Source organism: Cheilinus undulatus, linkage group 10 (genome assembly GCF_018320785.1).
Source record: "Cheilinus undulatus linkage group 10, ASM1832078v1, whole genome shotgun sequence".
Lineage (NCBI taxonomy): Eukaryota > Metazoa > Chordata > Actinopteri > Labriformes > Labridae > Cheilinus > Cheilinus undulatus.
The window spans coordinates 1,264,898-1,292,331 of record NC_054874.1 but is presented as its reverse complement, the minus strand read 5'-3'; the positions used below and the strand labels follow the sequence as shown (position 1 = coordinate 1,292,331).

The window sequence follows — 27,434 nt, the reverse complement described above, 5'->3', positions numbered from 1 at the left end:
GCGAGCCCTCTATTCCAGAGATTCTCCACGTGTGAGACGCCTCAGCTCAAAGGAACCTGAAAACCCAGATTTATTTACATGCAAACTAAAGTGAATACGAGGCTGCGTCTCGGCCACAGCGCGTCTCATGTTCCGGTCTGAAGCGGCCTTTAGAGATGAGGATGCACTCTGTGTGTAGTCAGTGTGAGCGTGCATGATAACAGATACATGACAACAGCGTGATTTCTCTGTACAACAAAAGTTTTATTGATGACTGTTTTTAATGACTGTACACCATTGTGAATATAAAGGTTAAATCTCACCATTTTATGCTAAACTCATAGTTCCATTATTGGTACTGTATGCGATGGATCATTGACATTTACAGTAGCTACTCTCCATTTTTGTTTGATCCCCATAATCGTCAAGGCCAATCCACAGAGCATTAGTGATGTCCGACACTCATCCGTCTCAGAGGAGGAACGTCCTAACCGCCCGCGTGCTCTGGAGTCATGAAATGAGTCAATGCAACGAATCAAGGTTCACAGTTTCATCCTGGACACAAGAAGCTTGTGTGAGATCATAAAATCAACAAATCCATAAATAAAAACAATGCCATCATCGCTCTGTAGAATCCCCATGCAGCCTACTAAAAACATTTTACACAAATTTACAGTCAACGGCGGAGTCTGCCAGGGCTTTGGGATGTTTCTGACCTACCAGCCCCTGAGGAGATGGATTCAGGAGGCCGCTGGTTCTTACAGTGAGGGGGGAGATCAGTGGGCTAGGATGGACCAGGTTTGGATTGAGCTCACACAATTTACCTTCAATGTGAACCCCCAGACACTGAGAGCGTTTACATGCACACTAATAAACCAATCATCTTCTTCTGGAGTTCCCTGATTAATTCAGCAGTCATGTAAACAGCACAACCAGATATTAAGGCCGTTATCATTTTACACACCTAGCTTTGTGGTCAGATTATTCAGCATGTGTTAACAGTTTAATCTGATGTCCTCTATTATATCTGCCAGGGTTGGGATTTCATTGTAATTTCAGTACTCAAGTACTTACTAACACTAAGGATGTCACCGTATTTGTCCTGTACTGGGTCATGATTCGTGATTTCCCAATCTAGGCAGCAGAGATGCTCATAAGTGTTCGCTAACTGCTATTTAACAACCAACAAAGAAGAGAAGGAAGCCTGAATAACAAAACACACTAAAAAGTTAGGAGCAATGAGACCTCGGCACGTCCACACTGTTTTTAAAAAGCCAGTTCATGTGCAAATAGAGACTTGGACCATACTGATGGGAGCTGGTGTCACTTTTAACTGCTTTTCCCCCTCGTTAGGTCATAACCGTGCATTTCAAGAAAACAGGAAGTATACCGTTAAGTAAATAAACCGTGTGGAGTGCTGGGGACACTCCTCAATGAGGACAGGCTTGGGTTGAGCTCAACTACCGTATTAAAGCTAGAAGATGTGCAAACTTTATTTAGCCAGAACAGATGGTACTAGCTGCAGAGAAACTGCATGTTGAAGACTTCCATCCACCCATTTATACACCGCTTATCCTGTTTGGGGGTCGCAGGAGCTGGGTGAGACGTGGGGTACACCCTGGACTGGTCAGCAGTCAACCACAGGGCTGACATGTGGTGACAGCCAGCCAGGCACTCACACACTCAATTTAGAGTCACCAGTTAACCTAATGAGCATGTCTCTGGTGATGGGAGGAAGCCGGAGTACCTGGAGAGAACCACGAATGCACGGGGAGAACATGCAAACCCTGCACCGGGAATCAAACCAGGAACCTTCTTGCTGTGAGGCAACAGTCCTCAGGCATCACTTTAATTTACTAGTAAATTTGTTAGTTTGGGCGGCACAGCGGCGCAGGGGTTAGCGCTGTTGCCTCACAGCATGAAGGTCGCTGGTTCGCTTCCCGGTCAGTGCCAGGGCCTTTCTGTGCGGACTTTACATATTCTCCCCGTGCACACGTGGGTGCTCTCCAGGTACTCCGGCTTCCTCCCATCACCCAAACATATTCGTTAGGTTAATTGGTGACTCTAAATTGCCCGTAGGTGTGAATGTGAGCGTGCCTGGTTGTCTGTCTCCATATGTCAGCCCTGCCATCGACTGGCAACCAGTCCAGGGTGTACCCCGCTTCTCGTCCAATGACAGCTGGGATAGGCTCCATCCCCCGCGACCTGGAACGGAATAAGCAGTATAGAAAATGGATGGATAGATTGTTTCCCTGTGTTCCCCTGACCTGTTAGAGCAATTGAAATTTGAAAATTTGCTAAGAAAGAAACTTTGTTACAAAAAATGCAACCATATGCACTAACACAGCCAAAATGTTTTGTCCCAATGGACAAAAATGTCCCTAGTGATGCCTGAGGGTTAAATCTTTTCCCCTTGGGAAACTCAGCTTATATATCAGGGCAATTTATAGTCCTTAAATCCCAGCTCTGAAGGACAGAATAAATGATGTAACTGGGGTTATCAGTTCTGCCTAAACCACATTAATATAAAGAACATGTCTACCTCCATCCCCCATTTTATGCTTTACCACCAGCAGAGTTTGGCTCTAAAGCATCTACCTTGTCAGAATCATGTAAATGTGCAGTTAATGTGTCAAATCAGATCATTACCATGACCTGATTGCTCCCAGACATCAGTTTATTAGTGTCCAAGTAAACGGGCTCACTGTTGGCTGAATCCACAGGTCACATGACGAGTTGGTTCCAATGAAACCCCTGTTATTAACGTCGATTCTTAAGTGCCTCAGATTTCTGTTTCCCCATTCGTACGTCTAGTTTGGGGAAACATTGATGCTCGGTCACAGCCGGGGAGATTAAAAGAGCCAATCATCATCTTATTAGCAGTAAACTAAGCACAGACTTCATGGATGAAACTAAAGTCCTCATCAATGCTAAACGTATCTGTGTGCACGTGGTTCTGCAAACATAGGAGCTGTGAGCTCTGCATCACTTTGCTGTTCCAAAGGCAGTTTGGATAAATTAAACTTAACTCAGGGCTTAAATAACCACAAAAAAGGGCAAAAAAGCTAAGTGCTGCTTCATCTTCTCTTGGTCTCAAGGTTTTTTCCGCAAACGTATCTGTGACACCAAAAACACGTGTACAACCTCTGAAAGAAGGTGAGTCCATAAAGATTTAAAGTGTCCCTGTAAAAGCACCTGGAAGTTGATGATGGCCTTTCTGATGAGTGCGTGACGCTCTTCTTTGACTCAGATCTGCTCCTGGGAAGGCAAAGGTTTCCTGATTCCTCGTCACTCCATGATTTCCTTGATTTGTTTGACTGATTCTATTTTTCTAAAGTGAGAAATCTGAACCGGGTCAGAAAAAAAAAACAGTAAATAAATTAAACAATGGTTTGCCTTTAAAGGGGAGAGGAGCGTTACTGTGGCGATGCCTCTGTGAGTGCTGAGCTGTGGCCGACTCTTCTTTACCTTCCAAACAAACAAAGTGCACCGTTATTAGTTTTCAATCAAGAGAAGAAGAGGAGAAACCGGATCAGTCCAGAGGAAACCAGTGGAGGGGCAGACCAGCAGATACCAGACCGACTCTGGTCTACAGCGTCACAAAGGTAAACTCTTCCATGCTGATGAAATATGTGTACAGTGAGTCTGACAAAAAAAAAAAAAAAAAAAAAAAAGAGAGAAAGAAAAAGCCAGAGAGATTCTAAGATGGTTTATGACTGCTTGATCCCATGTTTGTGTTTCTGAGTGTGGTCGTCAGAGTGAGAAGGTCCTCCGGTGGCGGCGTTTTTACGACACTCCATTCACCAGCGGGGGAGCGTCCTGTTTCTCCTTCTTCATGCCTCGGTCTCTGATGGGTCTCTGATGGTGATGGCGAGCTGGACCCTCGCTGCCAGCACTGAGGCCACTCTGGGACGAGGAGGGACCTCCTCCCCGCCCCCCTGAGGAGTGCTGCACGCTGCGCTCGTTATTGCCATCCACACGGATCTGTGAAGGACGTAAAGCACCGCCATATTTATCTCCAAAGAGATTATCTCTCAACTAATGCATGATGACTTATGGATGATTACGGATCCTAACGGCACAGTTATAGTCAGAGGAATAATGCTGGTTCACCATCATCATGATTGTTTAGACCAGTGTTACTCAACCCTGATGAACCTAAGAGCCAAACTGTTGAAAAATAACTTCGAAAATGCCACAATCTAAGGGGTGAAAAGTGGCAAAACAGCTTGAAGTAGCAATAAAAAAAGTTGAAAGTAGCAAAAATGGTCAAAGAACAGCAAAAATGAGTGAAAATGGGGGAAAAAGTGGAAACAGGGTCAAAAAGTAGTAAAAATGGGTGAGAAGTGACAAAATATGAGTTACAGGTGGCAAAAAATGGTCCAATAGTGGCAAAAACATGGCAAAAAAGGAGAGAAAAGTGACTACATTGGGGATAAAGTAGTCAACAGTAGCAAAAAAGAACCGGAAACAAGTGGTATTTAATGGCAAAAAGTAACTTAAATGGGCAATAACTGGCAATAAAATGGTGAAAAGGGGCAAAAATGGGATAAAAGTGGCCAAAAGGAGAAAAAAGGGCGAAAAAAAGAAACAAGTGCTTTTTAAAGGCAAAGGTAACTTAAATGGGCATAAAGTGGCAATAAAGTGGTGAAAAGGGGCAAAACTGGGGGAATAATATTGCAAATTAAGACATAAAAGAGCCACACGTTGACTGTCACTGATTTAGACAAAAACAGGCCGAAAATAATCCAAAACAGACATCTGTGTGTGAAAACAGCTCTCCAATCACAATACTGATCATTTTCTCTGATATGAGAGAATCATAATTTTCCTCTCCTTGATTCTAATTATTCTAAAATTCATAAAAACAAGCTTAAATATGACAGATTATCATTATTCCAGAGCTATCTCTGTGTTTTACCTGTAGTGTGTCTTCCTGTGCTCTTGGCTTCGAGTCTCTCACATGGCGAGGCCGCGGTTCGCTCCACTGTATGTCATCTCCTAAAGACAGGAAGTCCCAGACTCATTTAAATATAAACCGGACTGTTGACACAAACAGACTGTACTAAAACTGGACTCACAACTGTGATTCCTGATAGCAGGAAGGAGAAACTCCAAAACCGTGCATGTCAGGGCGCTGTAAAACATCATATTCAAGACTTTAGCGGTGACCTTCAAACTTTTTTTTCTCAAGACACACCACGCTTTAATCCATCCAAAATCAGCCTTTAAAATACAGTCTTTACTTGATGTTTAGTTGTGGTAATAGTATGGTTATGGTTGATCAAATTCTTAATACACACCTACACATGCAGCGCTACACCATCTGGGAACAACCCGTTCAAACTTATACTAGGGGTGGGAGAAAAAAAATCAATATAGTATCGCGATATTTTGCCTGGTGGCATATCGTATCGTCTCGTCCACCAAGTTATCAAGTTTTTCCAATTAATTAACTAATATAAACTGAAGTCTATGATGCTGGATAAATAAATCAATTATTTGGACAATTGTTTGTCCAGTGAGGTCGGCAGAGGTGACGGTCATAGAGCAGGAGAAAGTTAGTACATCAAACATGGCGGCACCAGGGGACATTAGCAACACAAGCAGGGCACGAATGAGATGGACATGAAACAAGAGGTTTGGAAGAAGTGCTACATAGAAATAAAATACGGCACAAATACGACAAACATGAGAGCAAGGCTAACGCTAACTCAGCTAAACAGTTGGAAAAATGGTACAAATCGCCATATGTGGTATCGCAACTCTGTATTAAAAAATGTTCAAAATCGCAATAATATCGAATCGTGACCTAGGTAACGTGATAATATCGTATCATTGGGCCTCTAGTGATTCGCACCCCTAACAAATACATGCTAAAATTTTAGTTTTTTCAGCAAACATTTCAGCCGTGTTAATTAAAAGAGTTTTCTGTAGCAAATTAAAAACATTTAATTTCATTCATTTCAACACTAAATTATCCAAAATATGTACTAATGAAACAAAAGCAAAGTCTGAAAATAACCAAAAAACAAGCAGAATTTCTTTATTTATATTTGAATATTATGTGATATTGCAAGTTTTAAAACAATATTTTAGTATCAAAAATACACTTGTAAAAGTATATTTAGTTTTTTATTACTGTAGTAATCAAGCATGGCATGCCTGAACACTGCTGTGAGAACCTCTGCGTTTAAGACTTTAAGGATCTGCAGTAACCCTGCGTTTGTTGTATAAAATTCAATACCTGGGGACAATTTTTAAAGTATAAATATGGATTTTAGAGAAAATAAAAAACAGACGAGTATTTTGTGCAGGATGTCTAGAGAACTTGGAATTTATTAAATTCCCATTTTTAGAAGTTAAAAACAATTTACAGCTTTGAGGATTTGAGCTGACCTCTTTTACTGCTTTTTTATTTCCTTTCTCTTGTTTTTATTTTTAATTTAATGTGGATAATTTCCCCTGTTATCATCAGAACAAGCTCTACCCAGGGTTCTGAAAATCACATTTAAAACCTTTTTAAGGCCTGAGCTCAGAAAAAAAACTGCTTTTCTGGCAGCAAAGCTGTGAAATGTCTGTTTTTCACCATTAATGCCTAAATCTGAGGATTTCTGGGATGTATTATCTTTATCCTACCAGTATGCCATACGGTCATATTCATCATAACTAATTTTATCAGGTGTGCTGAACTGATTCAGAACGGTTAACTATTAAAAGCAGAAGAATGCTTTTTGTCAGGGAAGACCTGTTTAAATGAAGTTGAGCTGCACTATTTTTATGTGGGCAGCTTGGTAGACCAGGTGTTAGAGAAGTGGACCAGTGTTTTACAGCGGTACAGAGTTTATTTAATCACAGGGAGTAATAAAATAAAATAAACTTTAAAAAAAGGGTGTCTGGGGGTCCCGCAGGAAACTGAGCATCTAACACCAACCTCCCTAAATTCTGGGGAATATTTTATTATTACAAAATTATCGATTATTGATAAAAAAAACAGCAATAGTTCCTTTATCAAGCTTACATTCTTCTGTTTGAATTTGTGATTTTTAACATTTTAAAACTGAGTCATTTCGTATTAAACCCAAATCAAGTTGCCCCAGTATATCAGCCACAGCCAACTTTTAGATAAAAATATAGGTATTAGAAGCGTGGACTTTACCTGATTTTCCAGTATATATTCAGAGATAATTCTAGTTGTTCATAAAAGCTGAAGTGGCCGTTCTTCAAGGTAACAGGACCCAAGTGGCTCCAAGTTAATTTAAGTTTCAGACCCCTGCACCCCAAATATCATCTGAGAACAAACCTAAACGACAGTGAATGAGTTACTACGAACCTTTATAACCTCCTCTTCCTCTCCCTCCTCTGCCCCGCGGTCCTCCTCCGCCCGCTCTCTTTCTTCCATCTGTTCGTCTTGGCAGCGTCCCGCCTCCGGTCATTAAGTCCTCAGTCGGAGCTAGTGACCAATCACTGAGCTCCTCTCTGTGGTCTGACTCTGTCTCTGATGCATTCGATGCCTCTGAGTTGGTGCCTGGAGAGTCAAAGAATAAATGTCAATTTTCATTTCAGTAATTAACCTTTTACATTTGGATTTTAGTAAAAGAGAGACATCCTGATGAAAAGACTCTCCATTCAAAGACTAAAGCCTTTAACTGGCTGGAGATCTGACTTTATCGTCAGATATCGGAAATCCAGACTCACTTCATCCTGGACTGAAGCCACCGTACCCCACCCCCCAAATTTAAGGTACTTAAAAATAATAACACATGAATACAGTTGATTTCCACTACTCCTTTTACATTTTTATCTCAGTTTTATTTCATCTGACCTGAGGCGAAGGCTGCACCACCGCCTCTCCTCCCTCTGCCTCCTCGTCCTCCTCCTGCATAGGGCTTCCCTCCTCCTCCGGCTCCTCTCCCGATCCCCAGCCCCATGCCGTTGTCAAACACGTAGGTTTTGTCCTTGGGGTTCCTGGGACCTGTCCCTCCTCCTCCCCCACCTCCTCCTCCTATCTGCCTCAGCTGCTCATCGATCTGAAGGCGCTCCAGGCGGAGCTGATCCACCTCCTAGAAATAAAGAAAAACAAAACATAAAGCACATCCTAGAGAAGATCCTGATGTTTCTCCAGTGTTTCTACATCTTTCTCTGTTCATATGATTCCAAAATAACTATCCCCTAAAATATCACCATGGGAGCATATTTATGGCCTGTCAAACCCTGATCGATGAACTCTCTTTGGTCTCTCTGCCTCACTCACTGTTGCTGGTAATACCGTGATTCTATCTGATGAGTATCTATCTGATTAGTGGACTCTACTCACCTTAAGGTAGTTGAGGTGATAGTCCAGCAGTACAGTTGCGTTGGAGATGCTCTCCTTGGTCCCCACAAATACAAATGGGACCATTCCCTTCAGAGTTTCAAAGAGGGGGACAAAGATTAACCCACACTAACCCAACAACAGTATTAAAGGCATATCTGTCATTAAATAAGATGTTCTGTAGTCTTTTCTTACACACTGACCTCGTCTGCTGCTGCAGCTGCTGCCGAGGGCTTCTTGTCACTCTCAGGCTCGATACGAACTCGCACCACCCCAGATTTATCAACCACCTCCTGGATCAGTTTGCCGTTTTTACCGATCACCTTCCCTGTCAGGGCAGAAACATACTCAGTCAAGGTCTGCTCAGACTTGGTTTAGTTGTCTGGTTACTTCATGGAGATTCGGACTGTGTCAGCTGAGCGACATTCTCACCTACTAAGTTCCTGGGAACTTTGATGACATCTTCAGAGAATTCCAAGTAGCTCCTGGCCATTCGGACCGCATCCTGATCCTGAGATAAACAAAAAGTTAAATAAAAATGAGTGACTAAATTTTACCCTCAAGATTAACTCCAATATAAAAGTATTAACTACAGCATACACAGGGTTCCAACACACTTATAAAAATTACATTTAGACTTTAACCCTCTGAGCCCTCAGCTTTTTCAGCCAGTGTGTCTCTCCTGGACTTTCTGCCTTAAGAGGTTGTAAAACATCAACCCTGTGGTGAAAAGTCAAGCTCTACACATCCTTTCCCTCAGGACGACCCGGGCTTTAAGAACGTGAAATGAAATTTTAAAAAGTTATGGGACTTTAAAGACAAAAGAAAAAAAAAACTAACACTCAAAGATTTTTATGCATTACACATAGTAAACAAAAATGATTTAGGGTTTTTCTGAAAACTTATTCTCACAGTAAAAAAGTAAAAAATGATCATTTTGAGACAAAAAGTCTTTAATCTAATTGAGACTTTTTTTTTACCCAATATTGTGATTACGATTTATAATGTGATTATTTCTTAAATTTCTCATCTCATTATTTTCCAACAAAAACAAACAATAATTCATTCTATACTACAATCAACACAATATTAGATTAAACTAGAAAAGCATTTGGAGAGTGCAGACCTCCACCATTAGTCCTATCTTCCAATAGTAAAGAATCCTTTAAAAAAATTCCTGGATCCATGTGAAATTCCATGTGATCCGGATCAGTCCCAAAATCTAATCAGTGCTTCCTTGTGCCATTTCTGACATTTCCTCAAAAATTTCATCAAAATTCATCAATAACTTTTTGAGTGAAATCAAAAAGTTTAATCTTTGCATAATCAAACTAACAAACAAACTCTGCCGGTCACACAGCCTCCTTGGCAGAGGCAACTAGGGCTGAAACATTTTGAAAATATATAATTTTGATGATTTTGACTCATTTTGTAAATGGATATAAACTGTTTCATTAAAGGGAATGATAATATTTATATAATTCTCACATTTAACAAGAAAAACATTCAAAAAAATTGAGAAATTTTGATTTTTTTGTGCACTATTCCAAAAAATGCCACTAGTATGATTACATATGTACCGTATAACGCCTCTGCTGCAAAAAGTTTTAAACTGTTCTTCTGACACAAATTTCAGGTAAAAGAAATAATGCACCCTCTGTGATTTGAAAATTGCAGCAGGCCATAATGTGATCTAATCTAATTTGTGATTAATTGCCCAGCCCTACTATTCACTTTTTACACACACAAAAAAATGCCCTTTTGGGAATTTGAGTCATTTTCTCAAGCGGGGTACACTCATAAGGATTTTCTAAATCTTAAGAGATGTTTTATCTGTTAGAGACCCCACACATGAAGATGAAAAATCAGGCACAGTTTTGATCGTACTGTGTGTGGTGTGCTCCGATCATCTGAACACAGCACACCACACACATCATGATTCTGTCCCACCACTGATCTAGAATCTTGTCCTCCAAGCCAGAAATCTCACGTGATCACACGTGATCTAACAAAAACGATGAAGAAGAAACATAGCAACAACCGGAGAACACAACACGACATGGAAGAGGACAAACAAGAAGAGGGAATGATGGACAATTTTTAGTGGAAAAATCACAAACTGAAAAAAAAAAAAAAGAAGAAGAAAAGACTGTGGAGAAAATCCTGGAGACAGCGCGAACACGGACTTTGTAGTCTACTGGGCGAGCTAGAGGTGAGTTGTTGTCAGTCAGCTCGCTTCTTGATTGGCTACATTCCGTTCCACGTCACAATTCACGGAGTCATGACTCGGGAGTCGTCGGCTTTCCCCACACACAAAGATTTTTGGTCGTAAATATAGAACAAGTTTAACATTTACGATTGTCGGCCCCGACCGTTTTTGGAGCTGATTATCGGTACAAATTCACTCTTAACACACCTCAGACCACAGGATAATCTTATTGGATAATTGACATAAGATAGTCGGGCGTTTGCTGTCCTTGGTCGGTAAGGGGGAAAATCGGGACAAAAACAGCCCGATTACCTTTATGTGTGTACCCCGCTTAACGCCATTCCTGTCTGCAGACTCAGAGGGGCCCGTCACGGCCTCTCTGTGTCTCTTTCTCTCCATTATGAGTCATCCAGGCTCTCGCCTTTAGTTTTTAAGTCAGTGCACGGGCGCTGTTCAGGAAAGAATGATGTGATGACGGAACAGCCTGCCACTGCTTTTTACAGCAATGCATTCTGGGATACAAATAGACAATATGATGACAGCTTTAGCTGCTAGCTGCAGGAATAATTTAAAAATTTGATAAGAAATGGATAAAAAGTCATTCAATAATAGAGCTACTGGTGTGGATTTAATCTTTAAAGACCCTGGAAAGTCACGAGGGCTGGGTATTGTTAAGAACCTCCCGATTCAATTCGATTTAAATTCTTTAGGTTGCAATTCGATTCGATTCGATATTGATTTAAATGCTTCGATGTCGATTCAGTAAGAAGTAGAGATACACAAATAACCTGTTGACAATTTTTTTATAACTATTTTCATGCCCATGTGAACATATGTGGTAGGTCACCTCACATTTTTTAGCAATAAAACATCTGACAATAAAAATCTGAACAATAATAACTTATCTGTGCATATGGAGTACAAAAGTAAAAAACATGACAGTTCTGTATAAACACTGAAAAAGTAAAGTGCATGTAAACTTAATTAATATTTCTGTCCTCTTGGAAATTGTGATAAACCTCATATAACATGGTTATAGTCGGTTGTTGTTTGGTCGAGCGTGTCCTCCGTCCATACACACAAATCACACGCACAGCGACCCCCACTGGCCAGGAGGTGAATCGATTTAGAGGATTCGTTGAATCGATATCGAATCGGGGGAGGAAGTATTGCGATGCATCGATTAATCAATTAATCGATATTTTTGCCCACCCCTCAAAGTCACCCAGGCTCCCAAGAAAAAGTTTTGTAGGAGCTACCAAGGCGTGGTTAGCACCATTAGAACAGCACAACGGAGGGATTTCAGAGGATAAAACAAATAAGTGGCTACCATTTATGGTTCAGAGGTGATTTAACTTTGAAAAACATGTCTCTTCTTGTCATATATGACAACGCCAGTTTCAGAGGGTTAATAAGAATGAGTCCATCTCTGTGGTTGAGGACATTTCTTCTTCTTTTTCTTTATCTGTAAATAAACATTACATGTAATGTGGACAAGCATGCACCAAAAAGAATGATTAAAGTTGACTAGAAAACAGAGACTGGATAAAGACAGATTTATTCAAAGTGCCTTCTACAACTTAAGACCTCTCACAAGCAAAAAAGGGATTTTAATTAAATTTAATTAAATTTTATGTCCAGTTTAAGACTTGTAAAGGCTTTTCAAGGTTTGGCAGGAACTCTGCTACAAGAGAGGTCTTGAGGCACCTAAGGCAGTCCTGCTATATCCACCGTACCTCTCCATATATGTGAAAGGTGCACGTCTCCTCGTCCAGGTCTATGTTAGTAACTCCAGGGACTTTTCTTGCTTGCTGAATGTTGGCCCCATGAGTTCCAATAGCCAGACCCATCAGGTCATCCCGAACCACGAACTGTTCATGAAACCGTGAAGCCAGCTGTCTGGAGCTCTGTGAAAACACAACCAAAGGAAGTCAGGATTAGGGGTGTAAATCACCAGTTTCATCCCGATAAGATACGATTTCGATATTTTGGACATGATACGTTTTTTTCCAATATCACAAAATCTGCCACGATACGATTTTGATTCAATTTGATATGGGGCCCAGGATCGGTATCAGGCGATTTTGTGCAAAAATGTCACACAGTTACAGAAAAACAAAACAAAACAAAAAAACAGTTTCTGCAATTAAATTATTGACAGGTCTCTGTATTTAATAAAAATATGTCTTTAACAAAAACAACAAAGACCTGATTACTGCTGATTGCCTTTAAATTAGGAACACAACTATGCACATTTGTGTTAAAACATATTGATTTAAAACAGCAAACATTTTCAGTACCAAACATTTTATTTCCTCACATCTCCAGATCCCTCTAAAGCACCAATAGCTTTGGATTTTTTCTGCAACCCTTTATAATAATGATCAAAATGTTTGGCCTGTGTTCCCATTTTACATTTTTTTCTTAAACTTATTTACACACGGCGCGCCGGTAGTTGAGTGGTTAAGGCGCACGCCATATACGCAGGCGACCCGGGTTCGAATCCGGCCCGTGGCACTATTTCCTGCATGTCTCTCCCCGCTCTCCTCCCTGTTTCCAACTCTATCCACTGTCCTATCTAATAAAGGCAAAAAAGGCCAAAAATAAATCTTTAAAAAAAAAAAAAAAAAAAACTTATTTACACACGGTAACTTCAACAGATATTTATGCTCTATATCAGCCCTTCATACTTTACACAGGGGCCTGTTAATGTGGCAGATAAGTTCATTTAGTTTATTCACCTTATGAGATTTAAATGAGGTAAAATATGGGGCATATGATATATAATGATTCTTTATCATTTTTATTTATTGCAACCTTGATTTTAATAAATGGAAAGATTTGACAGAATACTAGAGCAAAGTTTTATTATAAAAGACGTTCCTGTGATGTGCAGCTTTATAACAAGAGCGAGGGGGTGGGGGTATACAGAGAACACGTTAAGTTTGGACAGCTTATATTTTTATCATAAATCTAACGTGAGACGGCGACGTAAAATAAGTAGCGGACTTTTCCTCTCTGTGTATCTGCGGTCTGCTGCAGACATTGCTCGCTCCCTCAACCGTAACGGGTGGAGTGTTTTTATCCGTCAACGATCTCATACAGCGGTTATATACAGATAGAGAAGTAGATGTAGTCGGCAAACAGAGGGGAGAGATCCGTCCGGCAGTAGCGTCTGTCTGAAATATATCCACACAGCAGAGAGAGGACAGGAAATCCTCTTTCCCTCAGCCGCGAAACTTTAAGCCACGGCTGCTACTTAGTTAGCTTGTGGCTCACTTGTTGTGGACGCTGCCTGGGGCGGAGACTGTCAACGGGCATGCGGGAGGAATTTCAAAATAAAAGCGTAGCTTGAAGCATCCATTTAGATCGATGTTTTGACTTTCCATCGATCTGATTGGATCGTCAATCAACCAATCGATCTATTGATATACAATAATTATTTTTTACACCCCTAGTCAGGATGTCTATAGGGAAACCACAAATGAACAAATGCTATCTGAAGCAGCAGCTGTCTGAAGCCTTAGTTCATGTGTTCTTATGTAAATATTTACCTCTAGTTGTCTGCTGGCCTCTTCATTTCTCAGCATCAGAGACAGTTTGGTGCGGAGGCTTCTGAAGTGCATGTCGCTCATCATATTGGCCCGCTTCGTTGTGACCTCGTTCACAGACTGCAGGAACAACAAGACTTGAATCACACAAAGAAGCAGACTCTGGGACGTGTTTCTGAGGTTAACAGTGAAGGAAAGCTGAGTGGTTCTGTCTGACCGCAAACACAGACATTAGAAACAGAATAAAAACAAACGAAAGCTGTGTACCAAAATGACCAGCTGCTTTTTCTCAGAGTCGTAGGTGACACTGAACGATCCAACGGCCTTTTTGAAGTCTTTGTGTGCTGACTCCTTGGAGCACCTATTAACACAGAGGAGCACAAGAAATACAAGACATATTCCTCCATATATCCAGATAATTAGGTCATTATTGCTACTGTTAAAGACCAAGATCCTGTGTTTATCCTGTTTGTGTAAGCTAGTAACACACTGTTTCATCTTTGTAAGGCCTAAGGCCAAAAATACACCTGTTGTTAACTATGCATCATGGCGGCCATGTCTCCCCTGCCTGGCCAATTAATGAGAAGCAGTACGATCATGACTGGTCGGAGGAGAAGAGAATGAGGGGATGTAGCAGAGTCAACACGTTTCCTGTTGGAATTTACCTGGTAAACAAACTTTTCTTCCGTTATCTTAGATGTATTTCCTGTGTATAAGAGTGTATGTGGACTCACATCTGTCGTAAATCCTCGGGTACATCCAGTCTGATCTTGATAAAGGTGTTTTTGTTGGCTGGTTTATTTGGGTTGACTGGCCGTAGCCGCTCCAGCGTCACAATTTCATTTAATGTAGCATCACATGCAGCATATTCTATAACATAAAACTGGAGATAGAGACGAACAAAATCAGAGCAAGCTTGTTTAGCACATTCTAAAAGCAAAAATATGCACAAAAAGAAAGAATAGAAATAATACAGGTAACAACTGTAGTCTAATTTTTATGGCCATAGTCTAATTTTTATGGACATAGTCTAATTTTTATGGCCATAGTCTAATTTTTATGGACATAGTCTAATTTTTATGGACATAGTCTAATTTTTAGCATCGTAGTCTAATTTTTGTGGCCATAGTCTAATTTTATGGACATAGTCTAATTTTTATCATCATAGTCTATTTTTTATCACCATAGTCTAATTTTTATGGACATAGTCTTATTTTTATCGTCGTAGTCTAATTTTTATGGCCATAGTCTAATTTTTTTCACCATAGTCTAAATTTTTATCATCGTAGTCTAATTTTTTATCATCGTAGTCTAATTTTTATGGCCATAGTCTAATTTTTATCACCATAGTCTAATTTTTTATCATCGTAGTCTAATTTTTATGGCCATAGTCTAATTTTTATCACCATAGTCTAAATTTTTATCATCGTAGTCTAATTTTTATGGCCATAGTCTTATTTTTAATCACCATGGTCTATTTTTTATGGCCATAGTCTAATTTTTTATCACCATGGTCTAATTTTTATCACCAGGGTCTAATTTTTATCACCATAGTCTAATTTTTATGGATATAGTCTAATTTTTATCACCATAGTCTAATTTTAAGGACATAGTCTAATTTTTATCATCATAGTCTAATTTTTATCACCATAGTCTAATTTTGATCACCATAGTCTAATTTTTATGGACATAGTCTAATTTTTTTCACCATAGTCTTATTTTTAATCACCATGGTCTAATTTTTATCACCATGGTCTAATTTTTATGGATATAGTCTAATTTACCCAACAAGACATTTTTTAATTAGCTGACATCCCAGAATATCACATCCAACATCTGACATCCCTGCTGCGATTAGAATTTAATTTCTTAGCCCTTCATTGCTGATGATGCTATGCGACGTTATACTCCAGACTGGGAAGAGGTCTGAGGCCTACCTCGCCTTTGACCATGCGAACCTTGGCCAGCCACCATCCACATGGCTCCTTATCATTAGCCCTGGAGTATACCTGGTAACAGACATGCATGGTTAGCAGAGTTGACAGTAATAATCAGGGCACATGCTAATACTGATGTTTTCTCATGACTTGTTCTGGTGTGACACTTCCACATTGTCAACATTTTCTTTTATGTTTGACCATTAAAAAACAGATCAGAGTTTGTCCACTGGACCACAGATTCTGTCCGATAATAAATCCTTCCTTTAAATGAGCAATTTAAAGAAGGTGTGGAAAATTCCAGCAACTGACATCTGCTCATATCCACGTTATTTTACAATAGCAGATGTTTGTCGATATTGGCCAATACCGATTTAAAATCAAAATTAATGTTAAGTTTTGTAAACCTCTCCACATCTCACCCAGACAGACATTTTTATACTCTATAATCTATGTCTATGGGTATTCAGTAGTATAGCTGATGAGTTAGGATGACATAATGGATAATAATAAAATCTAAAAATCAACATAGACTACATAGATGTTGTGTAGATATGATTTATCCCCCCACCCTTCCCAGCTCTATCATAACGTCAAGGCGGTGGTAAATCCAAACTAGGGCTACGTTCACACTACAGGCCCTAATGCTTAATTCTGATCTTTTCTCAGATCTGATTTTTTTGTTTGCCTGTTCACACTGCAGTCAACTTCCAAAAGATCAGATACGTATCTGATTCAGAACCACATATGAAAGTGGCCCGAATCTGATTTGAAAAGGTCAGATTCAATGTGAATTGCGCTGTTCACACTGTCAGAAAAAAAAAAAATCAGATTCAGGTCACTTTTAACTGCAGTATGAATGTAGCCAAAGTAGCCATAAACACAAATTCTTTTACCCAACAACCACTGTATGAATTATTTTAAGTGCTATACAATGATTTGTATTTATATTTGCAAATCTAATTTTAACAACCTCATGGCAGACAGAGTAAGAGCATTTATGAAGACACTCGCATGGATGCTGCTAAAGCGCCAGTTTTATCAGAACTTGATGACATTTCTTCGTTAAAAGAAGAACAAAGAACAGCAGTGAACGGCACTTTTAAAAACTACAAAAGTCCTGTACTGACATGTCTACAGTCGCCATGGTTACTGTTATTCCTCAGTAGCTGCACGCACGCACCTCGGTCGCGGCTACGTCACGTGTTTGTTGCTCTGATTGGCCCGTATAGATGTGACAGACAAAACATTTGTCTAATCACACTCCGAGTGTTTTTCAAATCCTCTGCCCTTCCCCAAACGTTTAGTATTGAAGGTTTTCCAGATGGATATGTGAAACAAATCCATCTGGTGTGTCAGGTTAGAAAAGTAGTAAAATATCAAAAGTTCAGACAGAAAAATATAACCCCCCGTCATATTTCTCTCTTTTAAAACTAATTCATCAATAATGGAAGCCTAGCCCTCCTCATGATACCCAGTCTGACTTAGACTGACTGAATAATAAAGACTGACAGGAAACAAACAGATCTGCTCTCTGACATGCTCGCACATATAATCAATGTCAGAACCAGAGTTAAAGGCTGCTTCTTCACCAGCCTGGGTCACCAAAGTTTAACAATATTCTTATTCTCTTCTGCCCACACATTGCATTTCCTCTCTTTCTCTCCAACAATTTAAAAATCTAATACATTTCAAATAAAACACAAACTGACATTAGTCTTGTTTTCTTTGAATTAGCAAAGTAGGGAATCAGTCCCACCTCAACCTCATCACTTTCATTGATCTCCTTGCAGAATCCTGTAGGAGGAGGAAAACGCACATCCTGGAAAGGGATCTGACGTTCTGGTTGCCAACTGTGACAGAGAAACACACAAACAGAATTATGCATTTGATCATTAGCTAAGCTGAGGCAAAGTGACACTGACTTTTGTGTGTGTGCATAACTCACTTGTTTTCAAATGCCACAGTGACTGATCCTTCGTGAACATCCTTCACAAAAGCCTGCAGGTACACAGGGGTAAAAAAATACAAAGGTTAGAGTAACTCCAACATGACATAACAGTACAGATAGCATATGAAGCTTTGTTGTGGTACTGAGCGTGCAAAAGGGTACATTTTTGCTAGTCCACCATGACTCAAAACCCTAACAGCTCTGTGCCTGAGTCAGGTTTGGTTCTGCCTCTATCTGGCTGTACACTGAGTCTGTGTCAATGTGTGTCAAGTTTTGCAAGTAGGACATGTAATGCCTAGGAGGAAAGGGAGAGTTAGAGAGCCTAGGCTAAGAGTAGCAGTCGCCTGACAAGCTGACTGACCAATAAATGGAGTAAGAAATTTTTCTGATTTATAGAGACCCTTTAAACAAAAATTCTGAAGGCTTGTTGTAAAGTCCTGACAGAAATATGCAGACACTAATAAATCAAAAAGAGTTTAAAGACGTATTCAACTGAAAAAGGTGAGATACTAAAAAAAAAAAAAAATTTCACACCTATAAACATTTAGATTCTGTGCCTATTATTTCTCTGTCTTCAGCAACAACCTGTTGGCTTACAGCAAGCAGCACAGGAAAATATTAAGAAGGGGTAAGTTTTTCATCAGCAAACAGGGTCCAAAACCTGTCTCACAATCTCTGTTCCAGTTCATCCCAAAGGTGCTGGATGGGGTTGAGGTTTCGGTTCATGTTGGACTAGAGAAGGGCCTTGTTGCCACACTACTGGAAGCAGAGCATTGTCCACAATGTCTTAGTCTGCTGAAGCATTAAGATTGGTCTTCACTGGAGATAAGCCCTGAAAAACAGCCCCATACTATTAACCATCCTCCACCGAACGTCACAGTCAGACAGGTTACTCTCTCAGCATCCTCCAAATCCAGACTCACCCATCTGACCTAGATGATTAGTCGCTCCACTGCTTCACAGTCCAGCGTCGGTGTGCTTTACACCACTTCATCTGACACCTGGCACTGGGACTTGGTGATGTGAGGCTAGCATGCAGCTGCTATGGAAAAACATTCACGAAGCTCCCACTGCACAGTTTTAGTGTTTATATTAATGCTGGAGGAAGTTCATAACTCTTCAGTTTGTGCTTCATGGCTGTTGTTCCTAAACTCTTCCGCTTTCTAATGTCACATAAAGCTGACTGTGGAATATCCAGCAGGGATGAAATTTCACCACCATCTCACTGCAAATGGGGAATCCATCACTGTACCACGCTTTAAGTCACTGAGCTCTTTAGATGACCTGTTTAGGATCACAGATGACTGTAAATGGAGACTGCATGGCTAGCTGCTGGATTTTTTTATTCACCTGTGGCAACAGGTCTGACAGAAATTTGTGAATTAAAAAAATGGCAACCAGGTATGGCTTAATACTTTTGTCTACATGGTGTATCTCTTACCCACTGATGCTAGAATCAGCCCCTCTCATCCCTTACTGGACATGTTGATAACAGATAGATAATAGTGAAGGCTGAGAGCAGGGCTGGAGGTAAACTTTCTGTTAACTAATCTATATTCATGCATGATGGTTGCCATGCATCCTCTGCAAAGGTCTGGCACATAGGCTGTGCACACCCTCAAAAATCAGTGAGGCGCAGATACAAGGCGTAGTTAACAAATAAATGAGGGACACATTATATTGGAGTTTTGCTGATATGCAGATACTTCCAAACTCATTTTAGCTGATACATATAAACACACCTTTTTGTATCTGGTAGTTATTTTATGTTTGGGGCTTCATTCAAAATGTTTACAGCTCACAGTGAACCTCCTTAGCTGATGGTACAGTTATTTAAGGCCATGATAAGATTTATACTGAGGGGTTGTGTCTTTCTTGGATTTCTGCATAAATTGGTCATAAAATGTGTTCTGATCTTCATCGAAGTCACAACAATAGACAAACACAGTCTGCTTGAACTAATACTGCACTAAAAGTGATATGTTCATATGTACATTCACAGTGCAGGGTGGAAAAAGTATGTGAACCCCTAGGCTAATGACTTCTTCAAGAGCTAACTGGAGCCAGGATTCAGCCAACCTGAAGTCCAATCAATGTGATGAGATTGGATGTGTTGGTTAAAGCTGCTCTGCCCTATAAAAAACACAGTTTGAGTTTGCTGTTCTCAAGAAGCATTGCCTGATGTGAACCATGCCTGGCACAAAAGAGCTCTCAGAAGACCTACGATCAAGAATTGTTGACTTGCATGAAGCTGGAAAGGGTTACAAAAGTATCTCCAAAAGCCTTGATGTTCATGTGTCCACGGTAAGACAGACTGTCTACAAATGGAGAAAGTTCAGCACTTTTGCTACTCTCCCTAGGCGTGGTCATCCTGTAAAGATGGCTGCAAGAGTACAGCACAGAATGCTCAATGAGGTGAAGAAGAATCCTGTCCACCAAAGACTTACAGAAATCTCTAGCACATGCTAACATTTGTGTTGACAAATCTATAATAAGTAAAACATTAAAGAAGAATGGCGTTCATGGGAGGACACCATGGAGGAAGCCACAAATCAAAGAAATCCTAAAGGGTTTACATACTTTTTCTTGCAACTGTATATTGGCTGTAAATACTGGCAGACATTTTCAGTTATGATGATTTCTGTTTAACAGTTGAGTATTAACCTTAAGCTAATATCTGCCAATGCCAATATCATAATTTCAGTTTTATGCTGACATCTGGTTTATCTAGCTGCTGAATCAAATTAGACATTTAAACAGGGCAGAAGAAGTGAACTGACTTCTGACAGAGCCATGAAGAAGGGTTAGTACAACTTCATAAAGTTACTTCAATAATGAAATAACAAAACAAGAAAAAATTGAATATGAAACATATTCCTGAAGAGCATCATACCTAACATTCTCACCATGCGCCTAAGTAGATACTGGTTTCAAACTCTCTCTACCAAACAAGTCACGAACGCTCTTTCTGTAGCTTCAGACTGAGCTACGTTTACATTTTCACACATGATGGATAAACTGAAATGTTAATTTACTGTTCACCAAAAATACAAACATCAAGCACTTTGGTATCAGTTTCTGTTCAGATTTTCAGAATCAGTGCATCTCTCATTCTCTAGCTGCCAACAAATATATTATTCAAAAATATAAAAGTTGAACTTTTAGTTTCAGTGCGAAGCAGTCCAAACAAAGCAGAGAACTGACCTGAATGGTTGCTGTTTCAATGTAAAATAGTAGCAGCAAATTGACACACCTGAACCTGTATAACTGGAGTGACACCAAATACTTTTGATTTCCAAAAGCAGATCAACTGGTTGCTCAGGTATCTGCAATTTACAAATAGTTTTCCAGAATCCACTCTCTCAATCTAGTGGACTGATTTGGAGTCATAAGTTAAAACAATCTGTCTGATATCAGGCTAGCCTATGTTCCCAAAGAAAATGCTTCTTTATAAACTTTTAATACAGATATTTGGATAAGCACAGTTCCCATCAGGCAACACAGTCATACAGCATGATGCCACACCCCCACTTCACAAAAGACACAATCCTAACAAAGCCTCATCCTAATAAAGTCCCATTCTAACAGAGCCTCATTCTAACAGAGCCTCATCCTAATAAAGTCTCATTCTAACAGAGCCTCATCCTAATAAAGTCTCATTCTGACAGAGCCTCATCCTGATAAAGTCTCATTCTAACAGAGCCTCATCCTAATAAAGTCGCATTCTAACAGAGCCTCATTCTAACAGTCACATTCTAACAGAGCCTCATCCTGATAAAGTCTCATTCTGACAGAGCCTCATCCTGATAAAGTCTCATTCTGACAAAGTCTCATTCTAACAGTCACATTCTAACAGAGCCTCATCCTAATAGTCACATTCTAACAGAGCCTCATCCTGATAAAGTCTCATTCTGACAGAGCCTCATCCTGATAAAGTCTCATTCTAACAGAGCCTCATCCTGATAAAGTCTCATTCTAACAGAGCCTCATCCTGATAAAGTCTCAATCTAACATAGCCTCATCCTAATAAAGTCTCATTCTGACAGAGCCTCATCCTAATAAAGTCTCATTCTAACAGAGCCTCATCCTAATAAAGTCTCATTCTGACAGAGCCTCATCCTAATAAAGTCTCATTCTTACAGAGCCTCATCCTAATAAAGTCTCATTCTGACAGAGCCTCATCCTGATAAAGTCTCATTCTAACAGAGCATCATCCTAATACAGTCTCATACTAACAGAGCCTCATCATAATAAAGTCTCATTCTAACAGAGCCTCATCCTGATAAAGTCTCATTCTGACAGAGCCTCATCCTAATAAAGTCTCATTCAGACAGAGCCTCATCCTAATAAAGTCTCATTCTGACAGAGCCTCATCCTAATAAAGTCTCATTCTAACAGAGCCTCATCCTAATAAAGTCTCATTTTAACAGAGCCTCATCCTTATAAAGTCTCATTCTGACAGAGCCTCATCCTAATAAAGTCTCATTCTGACAGAGCCTCATCCTACCAAACACTCATTTTAACAGAGCCTCATCCTAATAAAGTCTCATTCTATCAGAGCCTCATCCTAATAAAGTCTCATTCTAACAGAGCCTCATCCTAGTAGTCTCATTCTAACAGAGCCTCATCCTAATAAAGTCTCATTCTAACAGATCCTCATCCTAATAATGTCTTATTCTAACAGAGCCTCATCCTGATAAAGTCTCATTCTGACAGAGCCTCATCCTAATCAAGTCTCATTCTGACAGAGCCTCATCCTAATCAAGTCTCATTCTAAAAGAGCCTCATCTTAATAAAGTCTCATTCTAACAGAGCCTCATCCTGATAAAGTCTCATTCTGACAGAGCCTCATCTTAATAAAGTCTCATTCTAACAGAGCCTCATCCTGATAAAGTCTCATTCTGACAGAGCCTCATCTTAATAAAGTCTCATTCTAACAGAGCCTCATCCTGATAAAGTCTCATTCTAACAGAGCCTCATCTTAATAAAGTCTCATTCTAACAGAGCCTCATCCTGATAAAGTCTCATTCTAACAGAGCCTCATCCTGATAAAGTCTCATTCTGACTGAGCCTCATCTTAATAAAGTCTCATTCTAACAGAGCCTCATCCTAATTAAGTCTCATTCTAACAGATCCTCATCCTGATCCGATTAAAGTCTCATTCTGACAGAGCCTCATCCTAAAAAAGTCTCATTCTAACAGATCCTCATCCTACTAGTCTCATTCTAACAGAGCCTCATCCTGATCCTATTAAAGTCTCATTCTTACAGAGCCTCATCCTGATAAAGTCTCATTCTAACATAGCCTCATCCTAATAAAGTCTCATTCTAACAGAGCCTCATCCTGATAAAGTCTCATTCTAACAGAGCCTCATCCTGATAAAGTCTCATTCTAACAGAGCCTCGTCCTAATAAAGTCTCATTCTGACAGAGCCTCATCCTGATAAAGTCTCATTCTAACAGAGCCTCGTCCTAATAAAGTCTCATTCTAACAGAGCCTCATCCTAATAAAGTCTCATTCTAACAGAGCCTCATCCTAATAAAGTCTCATTTTAACAGAGCCTCATCCTTATAAAGTCTCATTCTGACAGAGCCTCATCCTAATAAAGTCTCATTCTGACAGAGCCTCATCCTAATCAAGTCTCGTTCTAACAGAGCCTCATCCTAGTAGTCTCATTCTAACAGAGCCTCATCCTAATAAAGTCTCATTCTAACAGAGCCTCATCCTAATAAAGTCTCATTCTAACAGAGCCTCATTCTAATAAAGTCTCATTCTAACAGAGCCTCATCCTAGTAGTCTCATTCTAACAGAGCCTCATCCTAATAAAGTCTCATTCTAACAGATCCTCATCCTGATAAAGTCTCATTCTAACAGAGCCTCATCTTAATAAAGTCTCATTCAGACAGAGCCTCATCCTAATAGTCTCATTCTAACAGATCCTCATCCTGATCCTAATAGTCTCATTCTGACAGAGCCTCATCCTAATAAAGTCTCATTCTGACAGAGCCTCATCCTAATAAAGTCTCATTCTGACAGAGCCTCATCCTAATTAAGTCTCATTCTAACAGAGCATCATCCTAATAAAGTCTCATTCTAAAAGAGCCTCATCCTAATAAAGTCTCATTCTGACAGCGCCTCATCCTAATAAAGTCTCATTCTAACAGAGCCTCATCCTAATAAAGTCTAATTCTAACAGAGCCTCATCCTAATAAAGTCTCATTCTAACAGAGCCTCATCCTAATAAAGTCTCATTCTAACAGAGCCTCATCCTAATAAAGTCTCATTCTGACAGGGCCTCATCCTAATAAAGTCTCATTCTGACAGAGCCTCATCCTAATTAAGTCTCATTCTAACAGAGCCTCATCCTAATCAAGTCTCATTCTGACAGAGCCTCATCCTAATCAAGTCTCATTCTGACAGAGCCTCATCCTAATAAAGTCTCATTCTAACAGAGCCTCATCCTAATCAAGTCTCGTTCTAACAGAGCCTCATCCTAGTAGTCTCATTCTAACAGAGCCTCATCCTAATAAAGTCTCATTCTAACAGATCCTCATCCTGATAAAGTCTCATTCTACAGAGCCTCATCCTAATCAAGTCTCGTTCTAACAGAGCCTCATCCTAGTAGTCTCATTCTAACAGAGCCTCATCCTAATAAAGTCTCATTCTAACAGATCCTCATCCTAATAATGTCTTATTCTAACAGAGCCTCATCCTGATAAAGTCTCATTCTGACAGAGCCTCATCCTAATAAAGTCTCATTCTAACAGAGCCTCATCCTAATAAAGTCTCATTCTGACAGAGCCTCATCCTAATAAAGTCTCATTCTAACAGAGCCTCATCCTAATAAAGTCTCATTTTAACAGAGCCTCATCCTTATAAAGTCTCATTCTGACAGAGCCTCATCCTATTAAAGTCTCATTCTGACAGAGCCTCATCCTACCAAAGTCTCATTCTAACAGAGCCTCATCCTAATAAAGTCTCATTCTAACAGAGCCTCATCCTAATAAAGTCTCATTCTAACAGAGCCTCATTCTAATAAAGTCTCATTCTAACAGAGCCTCATCCTAATAAAGTCTCATTCTAACAGAGCCTCATCCTAATAAAGTCTCATTCTAACAGAGCCTCATCCTGATAAAGTCTCATTCTAACAGAGCCTCATCCTAATAAAGTCTCATTCAGACAGAGCCTCATCCTAATAGTCTCATTCTAACAGATCCTCATCCTGATCCTAATAGTCTCATTCTGACAGAGCCTCATCCTAATAAAGTCTCATTCTGACAGAGCCTCATCCTAATAAAGTCTCATTCTGACAGAGCCTCATCCTAATTAAGTCTCATTCTAACAGAGCCTCATCCTAATAAAGTCTCATTCTAAAAGAGCCTCATCCTAATAAAGTCTCATTCTGACAGCGCCTCATCCTGACAAAGTCTCATTCTAACAGAGCCTCATCCTTATAAAGTCTCATTCTGACAGAGCCTCATCCTATTAAAGTCTCATTCTGACAGAGCCTCATCCTACCAAAGTCTCATTCTAACAGAGCCTCATCCTAATAAAGTCTCATTCTAACAGAGCCTCATCCTAATAAAGTCTCATTCTAACAGAGCCTCATTCTAATAAAGTCTCATTCTAACAGAGCCTCATCCTAATAAAGTCTCATTCTAACAGAGCCTCATCCTAATAAAGTCTCATTCTAACAGAGCCTCATCCTAATAAAGTCTCATTCTAACAGAGCCTCATCCTAATAAAGTCTCATTCAGACAGAGCCTCATCCTAATAGTCTCATTCTAACAGATCCTCATCCTGATCCTAATAGTCTCATTCTGACAGAGCCTCATCCTAATAAAGTCTCATTCTGACAGAGCCTCATCCTAATAAAGTCTCATTCTGACAGAGCCTCATCCTAATTAAGTCTCATTCTAACAGAGCCTCATCCTAATAAAGTCTCATTCTAAAAGAGCCTCATCCTAATAAAGTCTCATTCTGACAGCGCCTCATCCTGACAAAGTCTCATTCTAACAGAGCCTCATCCTAATAAAGTCTCATTCTAACAGAGCCTCATCCTGATAAAGTCTCATTCTAACAGAGCCTCATCCTAATAAAGTCTCATTCTAACAGAGCCTCATCCTAATAAAGTCTCATTCTGACAGCGCCTCATCCTAATAAAGTCTCATTCTAACAGAGCCTCATCCTAATAAAGTCTAATTCTAACAGAGCCTCATCCTGATAAAGTCTCATTCTAACAAAGCCTCATCCTGATAAAGTCTCATTCTGACAGCGCCTCATTCTAATAGTCTCATTCTGACAGAGCCTCATCCTAATTAAGTCTCATTCTAACAGAGCCTCATCCTAATAAAGTCTCATTCTGACAGAGCCTCATCCTAATCAAGTCTCATTCTGACAGAGCCTCATCCTAATAAAGTCTCATTCTAACAGAGCCTCATCCTAATAAAGTCTCATTCTGACAGAGCCTCATCCTAATAAAGTCTCATTCTGACAGAGCCTCATCCTAATAAAGTCCCATCCTAGCATAGTCTCCTTGGCCTGTTTGTTTTAATTGTCGTAAATCATCCACCTGCAGGTCGTCCCACTTGTTGACTCTTGACCTTATTGGCTTTAAAACGTTGCAGCTTTAATGAAAGAAAAACTAAACACAGTAAAACAACATCTATTATAGCTGCCACAGGGTGAAAACTGAACGGAAGTTGGACAGAATAACACTGAATACTACAAACGTTGGCACTTTAGCCTGTCCAGCCAACTTCTGCCATCACTTTACAGACAACACTGGATCATGAGCACGGCTCAGTGATAACGTTACCAGCTCTGTTAGCTCACATCGTCAAAGCCAGTTTTCAAAAGCGGCCATGTTACTGAAATAAACACAAGCACGGTGATGATAGAGAAGCATATTAACGTCAGCTTTGTTTACACATTTCCACGTCCCGGTGAAGGCTTGACAGAAGCGCCGAGGCCCGGGGATAGACATCCATCCTTAGGCTAATGTTAGCGCTGAGACACAGTTCAATGTCTGATTGTCTAACTTTGACTATTATGAAGTTAATGGGACGATAAATCCTGAGCAAAGTAATTGAATTACCTTGTAAAAGGCCCCGCTCGTCCCCCTCACTTCCACGACTTGTTCGTCCATGACGTAAGTAACCACAGCTCGCCAGCTAGCTAACTGCCGTTAGCGACTTTAGTAGCTAGCTAGCTAGCTGGCTAGCCCGACGCTAGCCAAAGGTGCTACCGTTGGTCCTGCCTGATAGCCAAAACAGCCTCCGAGTTGATTCAAGAGGAGGCCACGGAGACTGTATAATGTTCCCGTTCTTCAGGTTCTAAGAATCTTGCGTATGCTCTGACAGATTTTACATTTCGGTTGAATAAAAATCAGATGTGAAGTATGTAGCCCGCTCTGTTAGCCTGTACTAGCTGGTTTTGTTAATGTGTGATTAGTGGAGGAGCAGCTACTGCTGGAGCATCTTTCTCTGTGACG

At 40.0% G+C, this 27,434-nt stretch overlaps 1 protein-coding gene across 3 annotated transcripts; it reads right to left on the bottom strand.

Annotated features, from left to right (window-relative positions):
- Window positions 1-229: 229 nt before the first annotated feature.
- Window positions 230-27,434, bottom strand: fmr1 (FMRP translational regulator 1). Of its 3 annotated transcripts, none has more exons than XR_005992444.1 (16): window positions 27,039-27,434; window positions 17,939-17,991; window positions 17,750-17,843; window positions 15,991-16,062; window positions 14,788-14,936; window positions 14,321-14,414; window positions 14,057-14,173; window positions 12,239-12,409; window positions 8,726-8,804; window positions 8,497-8,621; window positions 8,297-8,383; window positions 7,805-8,042; window positions 7,313-7,507; window positions 4,901-4,980; window positions 3,175-3,963; window positions 230-534 (listed from the first exon to the last, which is right to left on the bottom strand). XR_005992444.1 is itself a non-coding variant. In XM_041797153.1 (16 exons), exons 5-16 carry the CDS (start codon window positions 16,003-16,005, stop codon window positions 3,766-3,768), a joined length of 1,548 nt encoding a protein of 515 aa, XP_041653087.1. In that variant the 5' UTR covers window positions 16,006-16,062; window positions 17,750-17,843; window positions 17,939-17,991; window positions 18,612-18,773; window positions 18,865-18,900; the 3' UTR covers window positions 230-3,765. The 3 variants fall into 3 exon arrangements, 2 of the variants coding, with proteins under 2 accessions (XP_041653087.1, XP_041653086.1); XM_041797153.1 differs by lacking the exon at window positions 27,039-27,434 and adding exons at window positions 18,612-18,773; window positions 18,865-18,900 and having other exon boundaries at window positions 230-3,963; XM_041797152.1 differs by having other exon boundaries at window positions 230-3,963.

Coding starts and splice junctions, on each gene's coding strand:
- fmr1 (XM_041797152.1), bottom strand. CDS start 27,089: ATGGACGAACAAGTCGTGGAAGTGAGGGGGACGAGCGGGGCCTTTTAC. Junction 17,844..17,938: donor ACTGTGGCATTTGAAAACAA/GTGAGTTATGCA, acceptor TCTCTGTCACAG/TTGGCAACCAGAACGTCAGA. Junction 8,805..12,238: donor CCTTTCACATATATGGAGAG/GTACGGTGGATA, acceptor TGTTTATCTCAG/GATCAGGATGCGGTCCGAAT.